Genomic DNA, 27,034 nt, shown 5'->3' with positions numbered 1-27,034 from the left:
CGGTCCAGTGGGACATGATGGGGGAAGTGGTTGGGAGTAGTTGAATTGACATGTTGGCTTAGGGAAAACTATTATGAATTACACTTTTATTTTATGGCTCATTACCCTATCGATTTGTCATTTGTGTTTCGAAGTAGTCATGAGCACATTGCATGTTTTGAGGTCAACACTACTCATCATGAGGGATCAAGAGTGCCAAGCTTGGTGTAGTTGGATTGTTTAGGGTACCGCAGATTGTTTGTGAGTGATGTGCTATGTTGCTTAGATGGAATCTTGATATAGTACTTCTTCTTACTGAATATCTCATTAGGTCGCATGATTCATTTCCTGTATGATGAAACACCTATAGTGGAGAAACTTCTAAAGTAGAAAATTGAGTATATCCACCTTGTGTGGTCGAGTGGGAGATGTTAATTGAACTGGGTCTTGACCTAGTTTGTTCGTGAGTTGCCCACTTGGGATAATTATAAACTAACCAGGATTATGAACGCTAACTGACCACTTTCTATAAGTAAAAGGTTTGGCCACAACAAAGAAAACTTTTGACCTAATCTCAAGAGCTTTCTCTTTCCCTTTTCTCTTTTGTCTCCCCCACTTGAGTGTGTGTCTGTAAAGATTCTATTGCTATACTTGGGTTTGGAGGGCGGAAACCATCGATCGTCACAGTTCATGCAGAGATAACACGTATGGTAACCAAATCCATTCCACTGTGAGGAAAGCTACATCGAAGTAATCTTAGATACTTGTTTACTTTCCGTTTTACAGATGCTATCTTGTAGGTACTTAGCTGCTGATTCTATCTATTTATATGAGTTATATTTAATATCATTCTTCTATCATGGGTGATCCAAAACCCCCAGCAGACTTTGTTACTGTCCAGATTACATCTGCCAAGCTCATTGGTGCATCCAACTATCTTCTCTAAGCGCAGGCCGATAGAATTTATAGAACTGCCAAGTAGAAAATGGAATTTTTTACTAAACCCCTCCTGCTTTGATTACTACTGAGTATGAATGGACAACGGAGAATTCCACAATACTTTGTTGGGCTCTGGAATTATGGAGCCTTCTACGACTGCCAATGTTCTGTTTCACACCATGACCAAAGGTGGCTGGAATGATCTCAAAAAGAGTTACTCTCAAGACAAAAAAAATATCCAGGGTATTTGATTTATATGAGAAAATTTTCTCCTTTAGGCAGAATAGAAAATCTGATAGTGACTACTACAATTCTTTAAAGGACATGTGGGAGGAACTCAACATGTATAAACATTTATCTAATAACATTGAAGTCCTGAAGTCTCAACCTGAAATCTTAGTTGTTAAACTTTTACTGTAGTTTAGACTCTAATCTTCAACCCATCAAAAGTATTGCCCGGCGAGAAAATACAATCCATGAATGAGGCTTTCTATCGGATTCACTTATAGTCTCCCTCTTTCACCAAATCTATCTTGATTGACTCTAAGAACAACTCATCTCTTACTTTAAACAGTTGCAATCGTGATCGTGGCCATAGCACTAGTTTTCTTGGTACTGGTAGAGGTATCGGTCCATGGAGAGGCAAAATTCATGACGATGGTCAAGGCAGAGGACAGCCACCAGAACAAGTCACACGTCAATGTACACACTGTGGGAAGAAAAATCATATTGTTGATACATGTTGGAAAATATATGGTAGGCCAAAGTGGGCTCAACAAGTATCTACTAACACTATCACTTCTTATCAGAAAGCTATAGCGGCGTCACCTTGTGATGCCAATCTTCTTTTATATCTGCATATAGTTAGCATATCTCTCCATTAAGAGATAAACTTATACCAGTATCAGGAATAAAATCAATAAATTGAGACAATTGCATTTATTGGCATTATTGCTCACTAAGGTACTGATGCATTTCTTGCCTCATCTTCCTCAAGTTCATTAGTCATTGACACTGGAGCCTTTTTGTCATATGACTAGTAAGTTTGAGGTCATTTCTTCCCTTTAGAAAATTAAACATTCTTCCGAAGTCATACTGTCATGCCCCCAAACCCTTTTGAAACATCTCTCCTAGGTGCAAGAATATCTCTCGTCTTAAATGTGAAGCATGTGAGCTTCATACCTCATTCCTGTCTCATTACAATTCTTCTTTGTTTTCCTTATTTCACACTGTTGTGTGAGGTCTATGTCGTGTAGAGTCAATTAGGTTTTGTTTATTTTTCTACATTTTGTTGACAATCACTCTCGGATGATGTGGCACCTGTTAAAGGATCATTCTGAATTTTTAAGCATGGAACCTATGGTGGAGAACCCGGACTCCACAAGGCATCAACCTAGCTGGTACTGCCGTAGCTCACCATGGAACCTTGACAACCATGGGTGCAGGGATGCAAGGGTTGAAACAAAAGAATGATGTTGGAATGTCAATTATATAGAAGAATGTTGATATCAACAGAAGCAAATCTAACCCAATTATCAAGCTTGTCTAGAATAGTTGGTTCTTGCTTCCCACCCCCAACCCGGCATGCCTGAAATGGGTATTCAAGATGGTAATTGGTTAACTAATGATGAGTTATTGACCCAGAACATATGATCACACCATATCATCACTTGAAGAAAAAATTTGTGGCAACATCATGAACACAAGGAGACATCATCGTGCCAATTTCAATATTACAAGATAATATAAGAGAAGATAAAATAAAACACCAGATTAGTAATTATTTGGGGAGCATAATTGGATTCCCTAGGAGTTGTGATGCTGATGATAACGGATAAAAATCGTCTGTTTTTCTTCATCCCTGTTTTGCTGTGTTTTGCTACCTGCAGAAGAGGATACGTGTCCTCCTTTAAACCTGCGGTTGAGATTACTTTTGTTGGTCTTTTGTTACTAAATCCGGTTTAGATTAATGGATGACTCGAACCATATTGACTTGAACCGGTTCTGACCAAACAACTCATAAAACCCAGGTTTGAATTTCAAAATCCATGTTTTGTTCATCCATGGGTCGGTGATTTTGGGATTCAAGGTCCCGTGGAAATGTCATGGGCGAGTTGTTGCCAGTTGAGTTGGAGAAATCTGATTGCCCTGAGTAACCCAGAGGCGAACACGGCACCGACTCGAAGGACTTCCTTTTGTTGGCAGAGGCCACATAGCGTCTGGGTGTACATGCTCTGGAAAGAATCGGTGCAGAGGATGGCTTCGATGGGGCTAGCGTATACATTGTAAGGGTCGTAGGGTCTGTTCTTGAATTGATCACTATTGTAGTAGCCAGTGAGAGCTAGACGTGCCAATAGCCCGCCGGGAGTCTTGGTTCCGGATTTGACGAACAAGAAGTATAGCCCCTTTCTTCTGTTCTAGGCCTGGAATGTAACTGTAGCAACAACAACAATTACAGAAGATTCACAAGAGGGTTTCATCAATTCAAAACCTGCATGCACATAGTACTCACAGGTTCATGAATGGTGCGACAAGGTTATGAAGAAGTTGACAGCGATTCAGCTCTTCTTGAGTTGTTGGGCATGAACTTTCTCTCACCGTCGGAAGTTCCAGAGCTGCAAAAATAGAGGATAAATAAGAACGCGAGAGAAAAAGAAGGCTATGATAGAGAGATTGGGTAATTATACCTAGTGAAGAATTCAGAGATGGGTTCACTGGAGAGGATTGGGGAACGATCACCATTGGCAATGCGTTGGATCTCAAGCTGAATATCCTCGTAGGTGATTACTGGTATCTTTGATTTGAATGTCTCCCAATCGGTTGCGCCATTAAGCTGGTATCGGCGAAGATACTCAGTCTCGGCATTTCGGGTCAAGATCTCAGCCAAAATCGCCTCCTGGACGGTGTTAGCGTTCTTGGTCATCTCTTCGATGAACTGAATATCCTTCGCATGCTTCTCGCAAGCGGCAGTTCCAAGTGGAGTAGACAGAGAAGTGGCATTAGCCATTGTTGAAGCAGAGACTGTGAGCAAGCCAGATAGAGAGGAGGCGGAGGCGGAGGCGAAGGCTGGGGGCGGGAAAAGAGGGGCCCTTGATCACGGATTTTGAAATTCAAACCTGGGTTTTATGAGTTGTTTGGTCAGAACCGGTTCACATCAATATGGTTCGAGACATCCATTAATCTAAACCAAACTTAGTAACAACAGACCAACAAAAATAATCTCAACTGCAGGTTTAAAGGAGGACATTTGTCCTCTTCTGCAAGTAGCAAAACACAGCAAAACAGGGATGAAGAAAAGCAGACGATTTTTATCCGATGATAACGGCAAGAAGAATTACCCAAGCCTTTCTGGTATGCAGTGTATTGAAACTCGGAAGATCCCTCTACTTACTTCAGCTTCACACATGACATGATATTCTGAGCAGTTTTGGGCTTTGCAAAATAATACAAGATATGCTCCAGAAAAATTGTGAATGGAACCATACGTTGAGTGGGTAATTACAAATTTAATGGTTAGAATATATATGGTCAAAAAAATTATATCATTTATGTCAATCTACCACAAAGCTATTGTTGGCTCTCTATGGTACAGAAAGAATGATCGATTGGAATAGGCAAGGAAAAATGTTTACATGGTGAACCATGAACTACTTTTACACTTAAATACAAATTTGAAAAGAAACGAGTCCTCGTACCCCAACTTCTGAAGGAGCATGCTCTAGACCTTCGCTATGTGTGCCTCAGCCAGTGAAGAATTGAGGTCTTCTCTGGACTGTGATCTCCGGCTTTGAAGACGCATCTGACTTCTGTGAGGAGCCCAAAAGGAACCCACCCCACCATTATCAAACTGCATCTGCCCCAAGCTACCTGAGGAGTAACTATGTGAGACGCTACTTCTTGTCGGATGTAAAGAATACTCAATGAGCTGAATGTTGTGGTCTTCCAAACTGTGGCCCATACTGAACGGTTTTTGCTGAGAATGAGCAATGGTAGGACTCAGTGGCATCTTTACCCTCCCATCTCCTAGAACATCACAAAGGAAATTGCTTCTAAAGGTCAAACATGGAGAAAAGAAGGTGCAATAATATATATACATCTATGAGAGAGAGAGAGAGAGAGAGAGAGAGAGAGAGAACTTCCAAGAATGGATTAGAAACAAAAAAAAAAAAAAATTGTATGCGGATCTCTTTCTTTTTCTTTTAAACAAAACCTGAGCCACCTGAAATCCAAATCTTTTTTTTTTTTTTTTTTTGGGTACAAACTAAGATCCGATTCAGTGTATCCAACTACTTTAGCTTTTCATTTCTAAGTTGTGACTTTGATTTTATTGATACAACTCATGATTAACTATGTAAACATGATTTTACATAATAATCCAGTTTTCATTGCTTTGTGGCATGGTTTGTACTACTTGCATAAAACCGGAAACTGTCTGAATGAGATAACAAGTTTGGTCAAAATAATTCATTCAAACAGCATACAACCAGATGCCCCCCTAAAAAACACTTTGGTCTTCTTAACTCATTCAAACAGAAACATCAAGTTGATTAAAAGTTGGGCTTCATTATTGAACATCTTTTCTGACAACATGGAGTACATTCTATGCAAAAATCTGCAGAATGGTAAACTATTCATGGGGTTTGTTACATATTGTTAATTACTACTTGGTACAGAGGCTTCCCTCCATTCTTAGCCAGAAGCAGTGAGCCTAACATATGGCATGGGACTCTGCTGAATTTGCGGAGTGAATGATGATGAATTTAACAACCACATGTTAAGGGGGGTCAGAACACAGGCAACATCAAGCTTACTTCTATATATACAGGGGCTCAAAATGACCGCTGTGCCCCTCCTGGATTGGTGCACCTGTTTCTGGGAGCGCCCCCCTCCCAGACAGAAAACACTTGCAATATATATATATATATATATAGATATATATTTCTTGATGTTGTTAATCACTAATTGCTACAGAGGCTTTCCTCCATTCTTAAACAGTAGCAGTGAGCCTAACATATAGCACATGACTGCCAAATTTGTGGAGTGAATGATGATGGATATAACAACCACATGTAGAAGGGGGCGGGGGAACACACAGGCAAAGTTTCAATAGGCGAAAAAAAAAACACATTCCAAATGATCAATCCAGTCTGTATAAATTTTAAGATCTTTCTTGTTTAGCACTGGGTTAACATCATAGTTTAAACAATTTATGCATCCACATAAGTCTTTAAGTTGAACAGGGTCCCAACAAGTCACTACAGTATTCTATTCCATCATTTGAAGGTCAAAAGTAGTTGGAAATTAATCTCTTTCCCATACAAGGTTAAAACTAACATCTGGGGCCCATCCTGAGTGATAAATGTCATGCCAATTGTAGGAAGATGGTAAACAGGACCAATACGCTTAACCATTTTCCCTCAGAAAAATCGAAGAATTAACAAATGATAATAATATGAAAAAATATCCAACCAAAAAATATCAGTACAAAAAGAAGAGATATCAATGTCCTATAAGTTTGTGAGTAGTGGGTAACCAATCCTCCCAAAAAAAAAAAAAAAAAAACTTACCAGTGTTCATAGGACTCCAGCGCTGGAACCGGAATGGAGAGGAAATATTAAGAACAGAGGTCACAGTTGCACCGTTATGCCTAAATAATGGGAGATAAGGCCTATGGAAAAATCTTGGGATCCACTTGCCAGTGCATGATAAGGCACAGGCTAGAAGTATCAGTGAAACAATCACCAGAACAATCAGAAGGATTGGGCTCATCTTCATCTGGAGTAGTTTAAAGCTCCGAAGTGCCATTCGAGTTGATAATGACCCCCCAGCTTCCAAGAGAGCAACCCCAAGTGTCCAAGTGATACTACCAGAACCAATAAGCACCTGGCTATCTGTTATGTGTAATCCCTCTCTCAAAAGGGATACAATATAAGGCGCCCTAAAGCAGTATTGTTCTATAAATGGCTGTGGTACCACACTATTCCTTGCAACATCCCAAGTTTTTTCACAGTATTCCCGACCCTTCTCCAATACATCATCAAATGTAGCTTCTGAGGACAAGTTAAAAAACCGAAACACCACATAGAAGCCAGACATCGCATAAAACTTCCCATGGGGGCAGGGTAAGCTATCACTCAGGGCACAAGGTTGCAGCTCACAATCGATTCCTGGATTTGAATCTGACCATTCAGATGAATTAACTGCCACTTTTGCAAGCATGCTGCATTCTTCCCATTGTGGAGCACCAATAAGGCGGACAGCTATTCCAGGTTTTCCTCCTTTACCAATATTTTTTCCTGCCATCAAAGGGCTCCCACTTTCTTGGTTTAGTGAAGCACACTGAGAACAGATGTACTTTTCCATGTACCCACTCTGCAAGCATGGATGTTTAAGTTCAATTTTTCCATTAATTAGATCAACATTACTGATTCCTGGAATCTTCTTGAGAAGATAAACCACAGATTTATCAAAAGCATCATTCAAACCATAACCTGACAAAGAATAGGCACTGAGCTGATGACTAACGGCCCCCATATTTAATTTTAAACCAGACTCACCTTTTACCAGTTCCTTGGTCTCAAAAGTAACCTGCAATGATGAACCACCCAAATCAAGTGCACCAAATGTTGCTTTTGCTGGTTCGGAACCCAGCATACCCATGTGATAATTAAGAGCTATCCATCCATAATAAGCTTCCTCCATGCCTGAGATAACCCTGACCCAGTCCCTCCGGCATGCAAAAGAGGAATTCCTCAATATTGACCAAGCATTATCAAGAAGCCATTGGGAATCAGAACTTGGAAGTCTACGAACCCCAGCTGTGGCATGAAGGAAGAGTGATGTACTCTTATGAGATCGCTTGGGTATGTTCTTCTCTGCCCACTGCAGGAGAGGTTTCATCACTGCCTTCAACCCAGATGTATTGTGCACAAGTTTGTCAAACCCAGGCTCAGTTTCCATTCGAAGATAAGCACGCCCAGACAATGCAATAGATTTTCTTTTAGTCCCTTCTGGTAATGATCTCAAGATAATAGGAAGACCACCATCTTTCTTATGATCAATAGATGATTTATATACATAAACACGAGTTCCCGTACTTCCACAATCAAGTACCACATAAAATTTCGATGCTTCTTGAGACCAATAAGTACTAAAATATTTTGCACACAAGTAGATCAAGAAAAATAAGATTAGTAAGCAAATGAGTGCCATGATTCTTCGGACCCATTTCTTCCTTAAAAATGGTATTCCTGGCAAGACTTTCTCCTTTGAGAAACTTGCACCATCCTTTTCTCTCTGTAAGGGATGAGGAACTTTTGCACGGGATGCAGACCTGTTGATTACAAGATCAAGATCATTTTCTTCTGAATCAAGTACATGGTACGTTGAGAAATCTTGAAGTGACGATGAGTTTCTCAAGTAGTTCTTTTGTCCAGGATGGACTGTACTAAAACCTGAATCTGGACCTGCAGGGGGCAACAGTCCAGATGATGCTGATGATCCAGACACAGGACGTGAGGATGCCATATGACTGACTTGCTGCAGCAGAAAGAGCATCAATGATTGCCAAATGCCATTATATAAAAATTTTCACTAGCTAGAAGAATTTTCACTAGAAGGGTTTTCTTTCTCCATCTTAAATAATAATGGTTGAAGAAAAGGGGGGGCTTTGTTGTTCCACTGCTGAGATATGGTATCAGTGGACTGATATAGGGACAGAATCAAATAGTGTTCAGCTTCTCTACGCATGATGCAATCAGAGGATGTACTCCTTGAAGTAAAAATGCAGGAACCAGGCTACGAACAGACCAGCGGCTACTAAACATAGGCCTGCAGTTCCTTAGAACCAGTATTTGTTCAACTGAACCAGATTCTGGTACATTCTGGTTCAGGCCAAGCCGTATAGCTTGGTAGTTACGTGGTTCACTCAAAATCAGTCATGGGTTTTATATGATTGGGACTTTATTCAATTATTTACTATATTCCTTTGTCTGAAGTTTCTAAGTAGATAAGATAAGAGTCCTAGTCTATACAGGGCACCTTCTTTCTAGCTTGCATGGAGGGTTTTTCTTATTCAGTTTGGTTCTTTATTTCTATTTGAGTATGATTCAGCCTAGACTGATTCTATAAAACAATGTAAGGCCAGCCTCCCTCAAGATTTTACTGTTGAATGACAATTCAAGGATTAAAGTATCGGTATCGGTCGCCGTATCGGTCAGTCAAAATTAAGATACGTATCGGAGGGTATCGTATCGTATCGAAGATACGCTAAATATACACACATAAATGGATAGGAAACAATTTTTTAAACACTTTTGCATAAAGAATTTGTTAAAAAAAGCTATTGATAACATGTACTATGCATAAACACTAAATTGAGGGTATCGTACTAAGAATTCAAGGTTTGTAGTTGTCCCACAAATGTAAAATCCTTGTTCCCAACATTGATTTTCACTTTAATTAGAGAAATATGGCTGACAGCAACTTTGGAACAAAAACCCTTCAAAAAATCGTGTTTTTCTGAAAAATTACCCATCTTGGTCATTATATGACCGTAGCGCATTGTATCAGTACATACCGATACGTATCGATGCTCACCGATACGTACCGATATATATCGATACTCACCGATACATACCGATATATACCGACACGTACTGTTCAATACATACCGATACGTACCAATACATACATTTTATCTCAATTTTATATTTTTCATAGAGTCGTATCGAGGCATATCGTATCATCGATGTGTATTGGTGGTGTATTGATGCATATCGATATGTATTGTAGGGGATATATACCGATACAAAAGGATTTAAAAATTTTATGTATAGTATCGGTGTGTATCGTATCGATCGGCTAAATTTAAGATATGTATCGGAGGGTATTGTATCGGTATCGGAGATACTTAAAACCATGAATGACATTGAATTTTCTGCCTCAAAGCTCTATGGGATTCAGAATAGTTGCTGTGAGATGCTAAGTTAAGGTTGGCGGGAATCTAGTCTCGGATCGAGTGAGGAACTTGGTTCATCTCCTTTTTCCCTATTCTTCTTCTCCATTATTTATCCATCAGATCAAATTAGTTTTCTAAAATTTTCTATGTATGAACATACTTACTATTTCTGTTCTTAGATCATATTATACTGCAGATCATGGTTTCAAGTATCAGTATCGGCTGAGACCTATACCCGATACCTGATAGATCCAGATCGGTTACCCATATCATTTCAGGGGTAAAACAGTACAAAAATGTACTTTTTTTCCAAAAACAAGGGCAAAAGTGACCGATACGCACCGATCCGATCCGAACCAGATCAGTATCATCAGAGACCGATACTCGTACCGACACCGAGAACTAAATCCTTGTTGCTGATTGTGTTTCTAGTTCTGAATCTTCAGATCTAAGTTCAGTTAATCATCAATCTGAATTCAAAATCAGTACTCATAATTCTATTTTTACCTCGATTCCAAGGAATTCTTTTCACAATAGGATCTTCTGGAAACTTCAGGTTTCGAACTTGGTTTTCAGTTGAGTTCATATGTATCAATTGAATTAAGCTCTTTAACCTATTCTTGCCTTGGTTTCAAAATCTGATTTTGACATTGATTCCTTATTGCTGATCAAATTGCTGGAATCTTCAGATCTGGTAACAAAATTACCTTTCAGAACTAGGTAGATACAACAATAACAACAACAACAAAGCCTTTTCCCACTTTAATGGGGTCAGCTACATGAATCCGCGACTGGTCTTTTCCCTCAAAACAGCTCTGTTTGATGTTATACTAGGATCCAGGCCTAGCCTCTACATGTCTTTGCTTACCAACTCATCAAGTCATTTTAGGCATGCCCCTAACTCTTTTAGATCCTTCCATCTGGATCTGATCACTCCTTCTTTCAGGAGCATTCAACGGTCTACGTTGAATATGGCCAAACCACCTTGAGCGACATTCTCTAAGCTTGTCTTGAATCGAAGCAACTCCCAAATCAGAACCAGGAGATATTTTGTTGTTATTCTGAGATTTATTTGCTATGTTTATTACCTGTGGTTTACTGGTTCAGGGATATTAACTTCTGATTTCAAATTACTGTTCTGGATACCCTAATCTAGTGTCCTAACTTCAGTAGGATACTATGATATCTTCAGATCAGACCCTCAGATTTTGATGAGTTAATTCCCTCTATAAATCTGACCATCAACCAGCTTTTGGACTAAATCAGACCTTGGATTGCCTGTTATTATAAATCTCTTGAGATCTGGTTTCTTAACCTACTGCGATTCTGGTTTACCATTGGATTTCAGAACCTACTCACTTTAGGCTTCTAGAAACCAGTCACATCATGTGTGCAAAGCTTGCAGAAGCGACAACGTACAAGAATGCATGGATCCTACACTAATTTTGTTGCGGAAACTAAATATCCAAACGACAAAGATAACTCTAATTCACTCTAAAAGATGGAAATGTGCTGAACTAACTTGTGAAATGCAGAAAATTTTGCCTAGTCATCCAAATAAAGAAAAACTAGATCTAGGAGTGAACATACATCCCAGTAAGATTAAAGTACTAAATGACAGTAATTTTTTGAGTTTTCTTTTAAGTTTAAAATAGTAAACAAGATGGTGTGGTGATTCCAACCAATTTCTTAGTAAAGAATGAATGTTACAACTAGAAAAAATATCAATATTGACAATTTAAAGTTCTAACGAATGGCATGAAGCCACCCATGATTTTATATTTGGAGGAAGAAAGTAGAAATTCCTTCGAGTGTCTCTTTCTGTGTCTAGGAGAAAGAGACAATTGACTTTTAGTGCTTGAAATTCTAATTGGAATCATATTTCACAGACAACATCATGTAGATAAGTCACTTAATAAGCTTATTTTATTGTAAATAAGCCCTAGGTTGTGTCATATATGTGTTGGGCCTTTGGTCCCATGGGTTTTTGCTATAATAGGCCACTTTAATGGGCCTAAAATATGGGTAGAAAGTAAGACAACGGAATTTAATTCATTAGTTTAGTTAGAGTCCTGTTTTGAGTCCATTTCCTTTGTTATTTCAGTTTCCTAGTCAGTTTTAAGTTTCCCAGTTAGTTAAAGATTGGGTTAGGCCTTTCCTTTTTAGAGTTTGAGTCAGTTTTGAGTCTTCTATATAAGTTTGTAAGTGGCTACAATATTATAAACGAATTTATTATTGAAGAAAAAAAAAAGATAGCTTATGCTGATGTGCTGTGGGATCCAGTTGGGTGAGATGCCCTAGGTAAGATGTCTAAACCAGAGGATGTGATGTAGATGCACATTATGGAAGGAAATATGAGAGGAAGAAGGGTCCATTCTTAGTCCACCTGAGTGGCTAGGGTCCAGCCAAGAAGCCAGCCAAACCCTACTTAGTCCACCCCAGTGGCTAAGTATAAATAAGGGCCAACTGGGCCCATCGGCTAGGGGGATAATTAGTAATTGTTTTTAATTAATTAGTGGACCCATTGCGCCCATGGAGTTAAGTAAGTGGTATGTCGAGTCCAAATTGTCTTAGGATTCTATTTGTTTTCCACATAGGTTCATTATTCCTAATTGTCCTAGGAGTGTCTAGTCCTATTGGGAAACTACCTCCTAGTAGTAGTTTGATTGCTATTTTGCCGTCTATAAATAGAGGAGCCTATGTACTCATATTTTCAGATTTGAATAAAGGAAATTGCAGTCATTATGTTAGAAAAACTGGTATAGTTGTGGGTGAGAAGCCCTAGCCGAGACAGCCACTCCTCCCCCACATTCCCTTACCTCTCCTCTTATTTTCTGTAGTTAAAATTCTGTTTCTGTTCACTGATTACAGCAGCTATTAATCGCAGAGAATTCAGACCTGTCCTTGCAAGATCGATCATCAAGAACTGCCCATTCATGAACCAATCGATCTCCCCTACTACATACATTTGAGGCCTGATCTGCAAGGCCTTTTTGGGACTGGTTCTACTCTCCCAGAGGACCAGTCGATCTCTGTTGGAAGCCCCTAAAGTCTCTCACTGCTGGTTCTGCAGTTTCTTGATTTTTCTCTCTCCCCGGGCTGAAATCAAGAAACTTCATATCTTCAATTCCAATCGTCAGAATTCTATCAGACTTGCAGGTTTTTGTTGCCTTCAAGGGACCTCCATTCGACCAGGAGTACAGCTCCATTGGCGCTACACACAGCCAGCCGCACCTCTCTCTCTCTCTCCCAATCGCAGGTTTCTCTCTCCTCTCTTTGGGGATAGTTTTGGGTTAGATTTTGCTACTGTTTTCAGGTTCTATTTCTAGAGTATTGCTGCTGGTTATTTCTGTGTTATTCCTCTGATTTTCTATCAGCTAACCTTAAGGCTATCGTGGGACGGTTAATTGTGTACTTGGGGTTAACATTGCAGGAGTTAGTAATCTCTCACCACCTTCTACATTAAGTGGTATCAAAGCTATGGCTCAGACAGAAGAACCCCAACCCACCCTTCAAGATGTGATGAAAGCAATCCAAGCCTTGTCTACGAGGTTGGATGGACATGACCAACAGTTGGTTGACCTAAAAGAGAGTACTGCTGCCCACTCTAACACCCAACCAACTGTTGCCCAAACTAATGTTCAACCTGCTATTAATTGCATTGGTAATGTTCCCAGAAGAGTCACTATGCAACCTAGAAGGAATGTCCCAGCTCAGAATGATGAGTATGACAATCAGCTTTATTAGCCTAACGATACGTAAAAGGTCAAGTTAGAACTGAAAGAATACAATGGGAGGCACGATCCCCTCTACTACCAGGACTGCGTAACTTCCTTTGATGACTACTTCCGGTGGTACCGTATGCCCGAAGAAAGGAAAGTCCAACTAGTTGTCACTAAGTTAACTGGTGGAGCTAAGGACTGGTGGAGGAATGAAGAAAATAAGCTGATCCGCAGTCGTCAGATGCCTCACAATTGGGAAGACTTGAAATTTATCTTTAACCATAGATTTTTACCATCCACCTACCGACGTCAGCTATACGACATGCTAAATACTCTTAGGCAAGGTCCTATGACAGTAGGAGATTATATTGATCGTTTTAATGAACTGCTTTCACGAACAGGTGCCCATAAAGAAGATGAAGAACTGTTCATATCACGTTTCAAACTGGGGTTAAGGTATGATATTCGTGAGAAGCTTGGGTGTGATTGAGATACCCTCCTTAAGTACTTGTTTTGACAAATCACTAGAAGCAGAGGATCTGATCAAATCAACCTCCAGAAGGTACATCCAGCCAACTGACAACAAAAAGCCTTATGTACCAACCAAACCCACTAGATTTCCTACCTGAACTCCACAAGATACACAGGATAAGGGGAAGGCTCCGATGGGAAGGGAGAGTGGATCTGTGTCACGCTACAGTTGTGGAAAGACTGGACACACGACAAAATTCTGCCCTAAGTGAGGACAATCCAACTCTGTCATCAGTGCTATCGAATCCAATCCGGATTTACAAATCCACGAACCTCAGGATGATGATTGGGCTGTTAATGTTACAGTTGAAGGAGAGGATGAGCTGGAAGATGAGCTTGCACCAAAGAATGATGATCCTCATGCTTATGTTAATGTGGATTCAAGAATCCTAGTGTCAAAAACTAAGGGTGAAGACTGGAGGAGGCACAATATCTTCTACACTTTAATGTCAAGTGGACCTCACAAAGCTCAAGTGATTGTGGACAATGGAAGTTGTGTGAATGTGGTATCTCAGGCCATTGTCATTGATGGAAAGCTTAAAACTGAATCCCATCCACAACTATACAAAGTATCCCTTCTAGACAACAACACCATGGATGTCACGCATCGGTGCTCTGTCCCATTGAAGGTCTCAGATTATGAAGCAAGTGTATGATGTGATGTCATCCCCATAGTCCTCACCGATGTACTACTTGGAAGGCCTTGGTTATATGACAACAATGTGCTAGTAGGAGATACTAAGAACCAATGCATCTTCGATCACAAAGGCAAGCCATTTATTCTAAATCCACTCAACATACCTCAGGTAAAAGACAAGTTAACGGCTGCCCAACTAAGGAGACAACATGTCTTAAAGAAAGTTGCTAAGACCTCTTCCAAAACGACCATTGAGCAAAAGAAGCAATTATGCAAAGAAAATTTCAGCAAGAAGAACACTTTGGATAAGCTATGTGTGCTGCCCCATAGGGAATTCCTGACCACCAGTGAAGAAACCGGCCTAATCATAGCCCTTGTTACCAACACTGCTGAACCAGTGATAGGGGTAAAACATCCCCCACAGATTAAACAATTACTTGCCGATTTTTCAAACTTGGTGCCAGAGGAATTTCCTGATAAACTACCACCAAGGAAGGATATTCAGTATGCCATTGACCTTGTGCCTGGGTCAGTACTCCCTAATCTGCCCACTTACCATCTCAGTCCTATAGAGCATGCCGAGCTCAAGAGACAAGTGGATGACTTACTAAAGAAAGGGTTCTTGGTTGAAAGCATGAGTCCATGTGCCGTAACAGCCCTACTAACACCAAAGAAATACGGATCATGGCGTATGTGCATTGACATCCGTGCCATTAACAAAATCACGGTAAAGTACAAATTTCCTATTCCTCGTTTGGATGATATGCTTGACATGTTGACAGAAGCCTCCATCTTCTCAAAGATTGATCTACAAAGTGGCTACCATCAAATTCGAATCCGTCCAGGGGATGAATGGAAAACAACCTTTAAAACAAAAGAAGGCATGTATGAGAGGAAGGTTATGCCTTTTGGCCTCACCAATGCACTAGCACTTTCATGAGGGTGATGACACATGTATAACGACCCTTCATCGGCAAATTTCTCATAGTATACTTTGATGACATATTAATATACAGCAAAGCACAAAGTGAACACTTAGAGCATCTGAGACGTGTCATGAGAGTACTACGGGTAGAAAAGTTATACATCAACTTGAAGAAGTGTTCCTTTATGCTGCCCAAGGTTATCTTCCTTGGCTTTGTCATGTCTTCACAAGGCATATAAGTTGATTCGGAGAAGGTGAAAAGTGTGGTTGATTGGCCCATTCCAAAGACCTTGGCCGAGGTTCGTAGCTTTCATGGTCTTGCCTCATTTTCTCGACGATTCATCCGGAATTTCAGTGCCCCAATTACAGAATGCACAAAAGGGGGTAAAGTTCCATTTCAATGGACTTCGGCAGCCACTAAAGCTTTCAACTTAATCAAACAAAAGATGACAGAAGCACCCGTGCTTAGACTACCCAATTTTGATCTTATGTTTGAAGTGGCTACTGATGCATCCCATGTTGGAATAGGAGTGCTTATGCAAGAGGGCCATCCGATTGCCTTCTACAGTGAAAAGTTGAATGATGCAAAAAGAAGGTATTCTACCTATGACTTAGAACTCTATGTCGTTGTTCAAATCCTCAAGCATTGGAGGCATTACTTAATTAACAAAGAGTTCGTGCTCTATTCGGATCATGAAGCACTCAAATACTTGCACTCACAAAAGACCATTAGTGATCGGCATGCTAAATAGATCTTAAACTTACAAGGATATGTATTTACTCTCAAGTACAAAGCTGAGAAAGAGAATCAAGTGGCTGATGCACTTAGTCGAAAGGTGACGATGATAAATACCTTCACAGTACAAAGTGCAGGAGTGGAACACATCAAAGAGGAATACATTAATGATGCTGAATTATGCTGAATTTTCAGAATTATTCAACAACCTCCAAGGAGGAGGAAGGAATGACAAATTTGCTATACATGATGGGTATCTTTTCAAGGGCACTTGCCTTTGCATTCCAAACACCTCTTTGAGACATCATTTGATTCGAGAGCTACATGGAGGAGGAATGGGTGGACACTTTGGCAAGGACAAAACATACTCCATGATGAAAGACTTATACTTTTGGCCTCAACTCTTAAAGGACATACAACATGTGATACAGAGATGCCGCACTTGTCAACTTGCTAAAGGAGAAAAGAAGAACACAAGATTGTACACGCTGCTGCCCCGTTCCACACACACCTTGGCAAGACATAAGCATGGACTTTGTCCTAGGCTTACCACCTACATAAGAAAGGTATGATTCCATATTTGTGGTAGTAGATCATTTCTCCAAGATGGCACACTTTATCCCGTGCAAGAAGACTCTTGATGCAAGTCACTTGGTCAAACTCTTTTTCAAAGAGATAGTGCGCATACATGGTCTACCACAGACAATTGTTTCAGATAGGGATGTCAAGTTCATGAGCTACTTCTGGAAGACCCTGTGGCTGAAAACAAATACTAAACTCAAGTTCTTCACTGCATTCCATCCTCAGACAGACGGACAGATCGAAGTGGTGAACAGAAGTCTTGGCAACTTACTCCGATGTCTAGTCCAAGACTATGAAAAGACTTGGCCATCTATACTGGACATTGCTGAATTCGCCCATAACAATTCCGTCAACTGCACCACAAGTCGTACACCATTTGAGTTTGTCCTTGGACTGCAGCCTCAACAACCGGTTGACTTGGTACCTTTACCACCTAAGGCCCGTATTAGTGTGAAAGCCGATGAGTTCCTTAGACACATCATGGAGGTACATGCTGATGCTCGTCGTCGCATCGCTGTTAGCAATGACGGATATCAAGCAACTGCCAATCGACATTGTCGCTATGTGGAATTTCAACCTGGTGATATGGTAATGGTTCGAATTCCACCTGAGAGGTTTCCTCTTGGTACAGTGTACAAACTCCATCCTCAGAACATGGGTCCCTACAAGGTCTTAAAGCGCATTGGCACTAATGCTTACATGCTAAAGCTACCTCCTATTCTGAAGATCAACAATGTCTTCAATGTAGCTGATTTGACGATATATTTGGGACACCATTCTAATGACGGTGACACTGAACACACCCTCAAACTTCCTCAATTTACAAACCCTAAAGATGATGTCATCGAAGATGTTATTGACAACAAGTTCACCACAGTTTGTGGAGGCAAAGGGTACTACTCCTTCCTCATCAAATGGAAAGGTCGACCACGAGAGAATTGTACTTGGATCCATACTGATGACTTTCAACGCCTTGACACGGACCTCTATGAGCATTACATGTCCCTTACCCATTCATCGGAGTTGAATGATTCTAAGAAAGGGGGAGCTGATGTAGATGCACATTATGGAAGAAAATATGAGAGGAAGAAGGGTCCAGCCTTAGTCCACCTGAGTGGCTATGGTCCAGCCAAGAAGCCAACCGAACCCCTACTTAGTCCACCTGAGTGGCTAAGTATAAATAAGAGCCAATTGGGCCCATCAGCCAAGGGGATAATTAATAATTGTTTTTAATTAATTAGTGGGCCCATTGGGCCCATCGAGTTGAGTAAATGGTATGTCGAGTCCAAATTGTCTTAGGACTCTATTTGTTTTCCACATATGTTTATTATTCCTAGTCCAATTTTGAATTCCTAGTTGTAGTAATCCAATTGGGAAACTAGCTCTTAGTTGAAGTAGGAGTGTCTAGTCCTATTGGGAAACTAGCTCTCAATAGTAGTTTGATTGTTATTCTGCCCTCTATAAATAGAGAAGCCTATGAACTCATATTTTCAGATTTGAATAAAGGAAATTGCAGTCATTATGTTAGAACAACTGGGAAAGTTGTGGGTGAGAAGCCCTAGCTGAGATAGCCACTCCTCCCCCACATTCCCTTACCTCTCCTCTTATTTTCTGCAGTTAAAATTCTGTTTTTGTTCACTGATTACAGCAGCTATTAATCACAGAGAATTCAGACCTGTCCTTGCAAGATCGATCATCAATAACTGCCCATTCTTGAACCAATCAATCTCCCCTGCTACATACGTTTGAAGCCTGATCTGCAAGGCCTTTTTGGGACTGGTTCTACTCTCCCAGAGGACCAGTTGATCTCTGTTGGAAGCCCCTCTAAAGTGTCTCACTGCTGGTTCTGCAGTTTCTTGATTTTTCTCTCTCCTAGGGCTGAAATCAAGAAACCTCATATCTTCAATTCCAGCCGTCAGAATTCTATCAGACTTCCAGGTTTTTGTTGCCTTCAAGGGACCTCCATTCGACCAGGAGTACAGCTCCATTGGAGCTACACACAGCCAGCCGCACCTCTCTCTCTCTCTCCCAATCGCAGGTTTCTCTCTCCTCTCTTTGGTGACAGTTTTGGGTTGGATTTTGCTACTGTTTTCAGGTTCTATTTCTGGAGTATTGCTGCTGGTTATTTCTGTGTTATTCCTCTGATTTTCTATCAGCTAACCTTAAGGCTATCGTGGGATGGTTAATTGTGTACTTGGGGTTAACATTGCGGGAGCTAGTAATCTCTCACCAACTTCTGCATTAGGGTGAGATGCTCATTCACTAGTTCTTCTTCCCCCTTCTCAACCCTCCATCTAATTCTCTTTATTTTCTTTATTCTCTTATTTTTCTGTTTTATTCATTCTTTCTATCCCTGAATTTGGTTTATATTGAATTTAATAAAGATCCTACCTAGGATTGGATCACTTGTGACCCAGTTCTACATTACAAGTAGGATGATTTGGCTCCCCTAAGTGGATACTGAAGATTTTTTTTTTTTTTTTTTTTTTTAATTTGGGTGGGGGTGGTTAGAAAATCTTCATGTCTGTAGAAGAACATAGTTTGATACGTGTCTCATTATTATAGGTCAAAGAAGCTAGACAATCACCATAAATCACTTCTCCCATGTTCAACATTTTTTTTTTCCATAATGCAATGCATCAAAGATAAATTTCATATTATTAAGTCTTATCACATGCACCTCCATGACATTGATATGCAAAAGATCGAACAATGTTTTTCATTTTTTTACTTTGACACTAAACCAAGTCCGAACGTAAATCCTAGGTATAATATATAGAATAGATAAATTATTTGTGTCATAGGTGTACCAATATATATATATATATATATAAGAAAGGCAAGAAAGAGATACTGCAACATTAAAGAGTAAAAGTGGAAGAAACCCCCAAGGCCCAAAGTACTATGTTGTGCTAGGGGAGTTTGAACCAAGGTTCTAAATCTTGGTTTCAATGCCGGTTTTGACCCTGGCCAAAACCAATACAACTCAGATCTTGTTTCGAGGTTTCAACATTGGGTTTTGACCCTGGGCCTCACTGGTTTGAAACCTATGGTTGAACATCGGGTTTCAACCATACATTTCAAACCTGGGTTTTGTCCTAGCAAAGGATTAAAGTATCAGCATTGCATATCGTACTGGAGGGGTGATTTTAAGAGACATATCGTATCGAAGATACGAAAGATGCGCATGAATATGGTCAAGATACGTATGGAAATACACTTTTGGATCAAAACACACTATAAATAAAGAATATATAATATGTATCGCATATAAACACCAAAATGCAGAACGTACAATGAGACAAGTGCATTCAATTGAAATTGTTATAAAGGATGAGATATCTAACATACACTGATATACAATAAATGTACTCTTCCAACTCAATATCAATTGCTTTTTGCAAGCAAGTCTTTTTTTTTTTAGGTTGAACATTTTTCGACTTTCTGAGATATATCAAAATCTATGAACAAATAGATGCAATGTTTTAGTTTTTTTTTACCTAAATCTAATCAAATATAAGAAAAAGAAAAAGTAAAAACAAAGATTTGCGAGGAAAAAAAAATCATTTTTTTTTTAACTTACTTGTCTTGTGTTATGTTTAGCTTCAGTGGATATTTTTTATGCTTCGATCCTCTAAACATCAGTTTGATTGTTGATTTTGAATCATTTTCTATGAATGAGTTAAAGCCTCAAGTCCAAGAAATGAAAGGGAGATTGATTATGCAATTGCGCTTCAAATTTTGGAAACTTAAGTACCACCAGTATAAGAACATGCTCTATTTTAAAAGTGAAATGGGTTCTTTACATACGTATCTTAAGTATCACTAAGTATCGGTGAGTATCAGTATGTATCAATGTGTATCATTGTGAATCGGTGCATATTAGCTGATACTTACCGATAAGGAAGGATACACTATTGAATCATATTGGTAGCGACAGATACCGATACGATACGAGATAGACTGATACTTTAAACTTTGGTCTTATAATCAAACCTAGCTCTATTCATGGCAAGCAAGTCCCTAGCTCTATTACTAGCAAGCAAGCCCCTATCTTTTTTTCCCTTTTTGTATTATATTGATAGTTCGTATGGGGTAGGGTGATTGTGCTAAGCTGCCTTGGATATGAGGAATTCCTAAATCAAAAAGGCAAAGTCCGGTATATTTGACGAAGATCTTTCGATCAATAGATAGGAATGAGTTACTCGCTTTGGTCTTCATTGGTTCTTTCTTTCTGACTTTGGCTACTAGTTTATAAAGTGTTCCATAAATTTGAATGTTTTTCCTGTAAATTTTATATAAAAAGGCAGAAAAAGTGCTGAAAATGATTGCTTGGGAATTCCCAAGCATGAGTCTTTTCTCAATCTTGCATTTTCAGCTTCGACACCAGCAGCTACATAAGCCTTCACTCCTGCCCCTTTGGCTTTCGCTCTTGTTCAAGGTCTTATGGTCGAACCCTAGCTCTATTCATGGCAAGCAAGCCCCCTATCTCTTTCTCCTTTTTTTATTATATTGATAGTGGGCCCATTGCCCCCATGCTTTAAACATGCAAGGTTATAACCGTTTAGAAAACTAAATGATGCAAATAAAACACTAAATTGAGCTAATTTTATTGGAAATAAGCTTTGGTTTGGGTTATATATGTGTTGGGCCTGTAGTCCAATAGTTTTCCTTTGTAATTGGCCTTTTAGTGGGTCTAAAATATGGGTAGAAGATAAAATTATGGGACTTACTTTCTTAATTTAGTTTAGGTGGCATCATTTCATTATTTTATAGTTTATCTCTTTACTTGTAAAGATTGGATAGAGTCTTGTTTGAATAGAACTCATTCTCCTAGTTTGCATAGAGTTTTAGTCATGTGGGACACCTATTCATACTTTGGATAGAATTTCCTATTACAATTTCTACATAAGCTTTGTAATATTCATAAGCCGACAATTTTGCTAGTTGAACAAAGTTGGCTTTTCCTCCAAAGCTCTACGAGATGCAAGGCAACCCTTGGTTAGATGCTAAGGTAGGGCTGATGGGATTTCAGTCTAGTTCCAGATGAGATACTTGGTCCATATCATTAGACTTCTCTTCCATTCTTCTTCATCTTGTTAACCATTAAACCAGGTCAGTAATCTGGCTTCTATTCTCTTCTTGTCCATACCCTGCTTGCTAGAAATTTCAATTTCTCAATTGTTCCCATCTATGATTTCAAATCTGATTTCAAATTTGGTAATCAGATGGTATTCTAAACAACCAGACGGTTTCAAATTTTGATTTTTGTGCTGATTTCTTGGAATTCTACTTCAAGTTGGATTTGTAGTTCTACTCTATTTTAAGATCAGATTTGATTTTCTGTTTCAGTTCAGTATCCTAATATTGTTTCTAAAATTTGTTGGTGTTTTAATGAACTTTTGATTATTGTTTTGAGCCCATTAAGATCTTCCATCAATCGTCAATTCTGAAATTCTGTTTTAAAGAATCTTATCCCCAATAGGATATCTTTATAACTACAAATCAAACCATCAGATCAAACTCATCTTTTTAGGCGGCATTCCTATCTACAAATCAGATCTTCAACCAAGGTTTACCTTCAATCTGAGTTTCTGATCATTAGATATTTTACTTCTCTACAATCAGTTCTTTTCTCCTCACTGCAATTTTGGTATTCAACTAATCAGTGAACCTAATCCCTTAAAGCTTCTAGAAATCCATCAGTGAAGTTTCTCACCCCCCAACATACAAGCAGGAAGCGATTCATAGGATTGTTGTAAGTACTCTTTTTTTCCCTTTTTTTTTTTTTTTTTGCTTAGATATGTTAACTATTGTCATTGTAAAGGAATTACATCATAGAATTAACAGAAATCTTAGGTGGAGAACTGGTCTCTAGAATTGTACCAGTTCACCACCAACAGCTCAAACAACCTTATAGGTCACTCCCTGAGCTTTAGAAGAGAGATAACATAAAACACAAGCAATGAACATTAAGGTCAGAAGGCTTTTCATAACAAACCCATCAAACCTATGTCGTTAACATAGAAAATCTGAACATGATGTAAATTCTAGTAAATCAGCAAATATCGTGAAAATTCCCAATGAGACAGCTCAGTGGACCCAATGCGTTGGAGGGACTCTAGACGAAAGGCGAAACCAACAAGGCGTATGCCTAGGCAACAACTTGACAACTATGCTCACAAAAGCATTTCAGAGTTAATTTAAGGAGACACCTAACCTTTAGATGCAGGGTAATCCTTCCATCAGTGGAGTCAGGTAATGATATGCTTCAACATAGCAAGGATCACTGCTCCCTGTCAACATATAAATACTCAGATGCATTGTGATGGAAATAGAATCAACACCTTTTGTTAAAAGAAAAGAGCATCAGGCTTCCAAACCTCTTGGATGGCCTTATGGACTGATCCTTCAAACTTTCTGTCTTTCACTGACCAAAGCCCGCCTGAAAATGTCACATGATTATAGAAAACCATAAGACAAAAAAATTCATAACTAAACACCAAAATAAGTTGAGATACAATGACTAAAATATAACTTTTCAAACATAAAATATATATTGGAAAATGGTTTCTGTGTGGGGTGTGTGTGTGTGACCCCTGTGCCGAGACACATGGGGGTGAAATCACCAACATAGAATGTTTTATAACAAATCTTTATTTTTCCCTTTATCGAATTGCTGAAATTTTTCAATCCAATAAGAAGGCTTTCGCAGGCGAATATTTACTCTTACAATATCTTTTTTATACGTAGGGCTATAGCCCACGACCTCTAAGAATAAATGAATTGGTTCCTGGTTCGTTCCACCATCCCACCCAATGAATCGTTAGGATTCGTTTTCAACCCAAGAGAGAATATTGGCAATCATGGGTGGAATATGAGCTAGAAGCCAACATTCATAAAATAGAGCTACATGCATATAAATCAACCATTCAGGATTTTATTCTATTATTCCTTTCATATTAGGAATATCTACTTCAGATGAGGCAATAGTTGAATTCTTAAGTTTCTTGATCATCTCTTGTCATGCTCTCCATCTTGAAATGGTTTATTTATTGAGGAATCAGTACTAAGTTTTTGAAGTTCTATTTAATATATTGTTGACTATATATGGGAATTGTTTCCTGTGGGTGGGTGGAGTTCCTGCACATGCGTGAGGGCCAATGGGAGCACGACGAAGCATCAATAGAGGCATCATTTTCTATTTCATGGGGGGGTGACACAATCACCTGGTATCATATAAAGAACAAACACCATGAAACCTAGGATATTTTTGGGAATTCCAAACATCATACTCCCCAAAGTTGTTACTAGAAGAACTAGCACATTTAAGAAGCTCAACAAGCAATCAAGGTTAGTACTTGGCTTCATTTATAGTATGTTCTTCCATTCACAATATTATAATTCTCACAATATGAAAGCATTTTCCAATTAGCTCCAAATAAGCCTTAAAATTGAAACATATAATCTGAAACAGTGCAAGGTAGTAACAAATTCAAATAAGTCATTTTCTGTGAAGACAATCAGCTAGTAGTGAAAAAATACTGTACCAAGCAAAACCAATTGCAATTTTGTGTAAACCATTTTTCGTTATGCAAACAGGGGAAAGTGCTATATGGCTGGGATGTGAACATGGTCTTTTTAATTTTTGTGAGCTGAACTCTGATAATGTAGCCATAACTTTGCTTAGTCAGTAATAAATTGTCTGCATCAATTTAAAAAAAAAAAGTGTTTTTATTGCAATTGAAGTACGTGACCCAAGCCAATGGAACTTAAAAACTAGAGACATACAAAACAGAAATCTATGATTGCGAAGGGGAACACCTGAAACCAGTGCTTTTGCCTCTGAACGTTCACTGGTTCATCAGCCACTATACTCTCGTGTTCATCGTCCCTGCAAAAACAAATGTAGCGAAGCGAGTCACCAACAGTCGAAAAAAGAGTGTGGGGGAGAACCATTTCTCCTTCTACTTCATTGGCATTGCAGATCATCACCCGAAAATGAAAGAGATCAGCGGCGACGGCAGATCTGGAAGAAAGGGAAAAGAGGATCTACTAGCCACAGCTCTAAGGGATAGGACTTTTTTTTTGGGTAAAGGAGGGATAGGACTCAACTCACCTCTGCATCGTTGCAGATGGCTGTGACGGGCAACTTACCCATGTAAGAAAGAGAGCAAGAGAGAGTGAAAGGTACCGTACCTGAATCGATCGAACCCTAGTGTCTCGGCCGGAGGAAGGAAACGAAATCAACTTGGCAAGTGATCGTCTTCGGTTCGATCAAATATGCAGAGAGATAGAGATTGGGAGTATAAAAAACGGGTAAAACGGGTTCTATTTGGACCAAATCCGTGTGAAGTTGGACGAAATTCAGGAGACCAAATAAACGCCGCCACCAAAAATGCCTTTCTGGGTCCTAGTGGGGATACCCCTTTTGCCCACTAGCAAAGATGACGTGGGAATCCTGATCATTGAATATTGAGCCATATATCCAAATCGAAAAATGGAAAAAGTATTCGTGCAAGGGAGTTTCTCCTATCTAGCTCTTAGGCGGGTTTGTTTAGAGGGGACTTGTTGCTGCCAAAAATACCCTACTAGTCGAACCTACACAAACACAGACGACGGAGGCCCGGAGCTTTGTCCGGGGTTAGTCCTCCGACGCTCAAGTCAGGGTCGGCCGCACAGTTCAATAAGGGAGTAATGGTGAGGGTATCAGAACTTACCTTCCCCTTTCTTCCGTGCCTTCTTATATAGCTCTTCGGGTTTAGGGTTTTCCCCCTTCTTCCCTCTTAGAGTCCCACTCGAATACGTCCAACCTTCTGGGGGGAATATTCCCCTCATGCAGACGACGTGATCCCGCGTGATTTTGAGAGCGTGCCTCGGTGATTGAGCGTGCTCGAGCGTGAGTGGTTTCTCGGAGCCTTCGTCTGGCGGAGGACACTTGTCTCAGAGGCGACACGTGTCATTGTCCCCACCGAGAGGTTATTTTGGCTATATCAGGAGCCCCCTTACTTCCACTAGGAGCTTCTTCCTGTGGGAGTAACCAACATCTTCTTCTTTGGTTGACTTGTTCCTTCGGCCTTGGCATTACTAGTGACCGAGGCTTGGGGTCGACCGAGAGAAAGATCTTTGGCCGCTTCGGATCGGCCTTGGCCGAACTCCCAACCGAAGGAGGGACCCTCGGTCAGGTCCGTTCGGCTTTGGCCGAACTCCCAACCGAAGGAGGGACCCTCGGTCAGGTCCGTTCGGCTTTGGCCGAACTCCCAACCGAAGGAGGGACCCTCGGTCAGGTCCGTTCGGCTTTGGCCGAACTCCCCACCGAAGGAGGGACCCTCGGTCAGGTCCGTTCGGCTTTGGCCGAACTCCCAACCGAAGGAGGGACCCTCGGTCAGGTCCGTTCGGCTTTGGCCGAACTCCCAACCGAAGGAGGGACCCTCGGTCAGGTCCGTTCGGCTTTGGCCGAACTCCCCACCGAAGGTGAGACCGTCTGCTAGGTCCGTTCGGGCGCAAACCTCGAGGCTTCATATCCTGACGTGGCGGTGCCATTAATGCTCGGGAAGTCGTACCACCTTTCCCCCATCTATATAGTGTGGGGGGCCATTTGTGGGGCATTTTTCTTTTCCCTTCGGAGAGCTCACCTTCGGCCTCGGATTCCCTTTGAGCCTTCGTCTTCGTCTTCGTCTTCCCTTAGTTTAGCAACACCCGCAAGTAAGTGATGTCTTCCTCGTCGGGCTACAGCCCATCGTCCCGCGAGAGGTCAAGGCCAAAACGTAGGTATAGGAGTCCTGGGGAAGTCCGAGGGATGTCCTCGGATTCCACCGACTCTCCCTCCTCCCGCGACTCATCGTCCGCGGCCTCACCGTCGGGGTCCAAGGGTGGCTCCAACGGCGAGGGGTTCAAGGAGAGGGTGCTCGATGCCCGAGCCTAGACCCAGGAGCCCCTGGAAGTGGAGGCTCTCAACATCGTCTCTACGATGGACGAACCAGAACTGGAGGAGCTGAGGGCCTCCTTCAATGTTTCGGACGCT

At 40.3% G+C, this 27,034-nt stretch overlaps 1 protein-coding gene across 3 annotated transcripts; it reads right to left on the bottom strand.

Annotated features, from left to right (window-relative positions):
* Positions 1-2,568: 2,568 nt before the first annotated feature.
* On the bottom strand, positions 2,569-25,373 carry LOC122084626 (probable apyrase 7). 3 transcript variants are annotated; one of them, XR_006141955.1, is made up of 9 exons: positions 25,210-25,373; positions 24,835-24,904; positions 23,394-23,455; positions 23,231-23,306; positions 6,486-8,457; positions 4,614-4,941; positions 3,606-4,034; positions 3,431-3,533; positions 2,569-3,352 (listed from the first exon to the last, which is right to left on the bottom strand). XR_006141955.1 is itself a non-coding variant. In XM_042653025.1 (6 exons), exons 5-6 carry the CDS (start codon positions 8,443-8,445, stop codon positions 4,637-4,639), a joined length of 2,265 nt encoding a protein of 754 aa, XP_042508959.1. In that variant the 5' UTR covers positions 8,446-8,457; positions 23,231-23,306; positions 23,394-23,455; positions 24,835-24,904; positions 25,210-25,372; the 3' UTR covers positions 4,389-4,636. The 3 variants fall into 3 exon arrangements, 1 of the variants encoding a protein (XP_042508959.1); XR_006141956.1 differs by lacking the exon at positions 3,606-4,034; XM_042653025.1 differs by lacking the exons at positions 2,569-3,352; positions 3,431-3,533; positions 3,606-4,034 and having other exon boundaries at positions 4,389-4,941; positions 25,210-25,372.
* Between the last annotated feature and the right edge of the window lie 1,661 nt (positions 25,374-27,034).

This window comes from Macadamia integrifolia, chromosome 7 (assembly GCF_013358625.1).
Source record: "Macadamia integrifolia cultivar HAES 741 chromosome 7, SCU_Mint_v3, whole genome shotgun sequence".
In the NCBI taxonomy this organism is placed as follows: Eukaryota; Viridiplantae; Streptophyta; class Magnoliopsida; order Proteales; family Proteaceae; genus Macadamia; species Macadamia integrifolia.
Note: the sequence above shows the minus strand (reverse complement) of the source record. Positions and strands in the feature narration are given on the sequence as shown.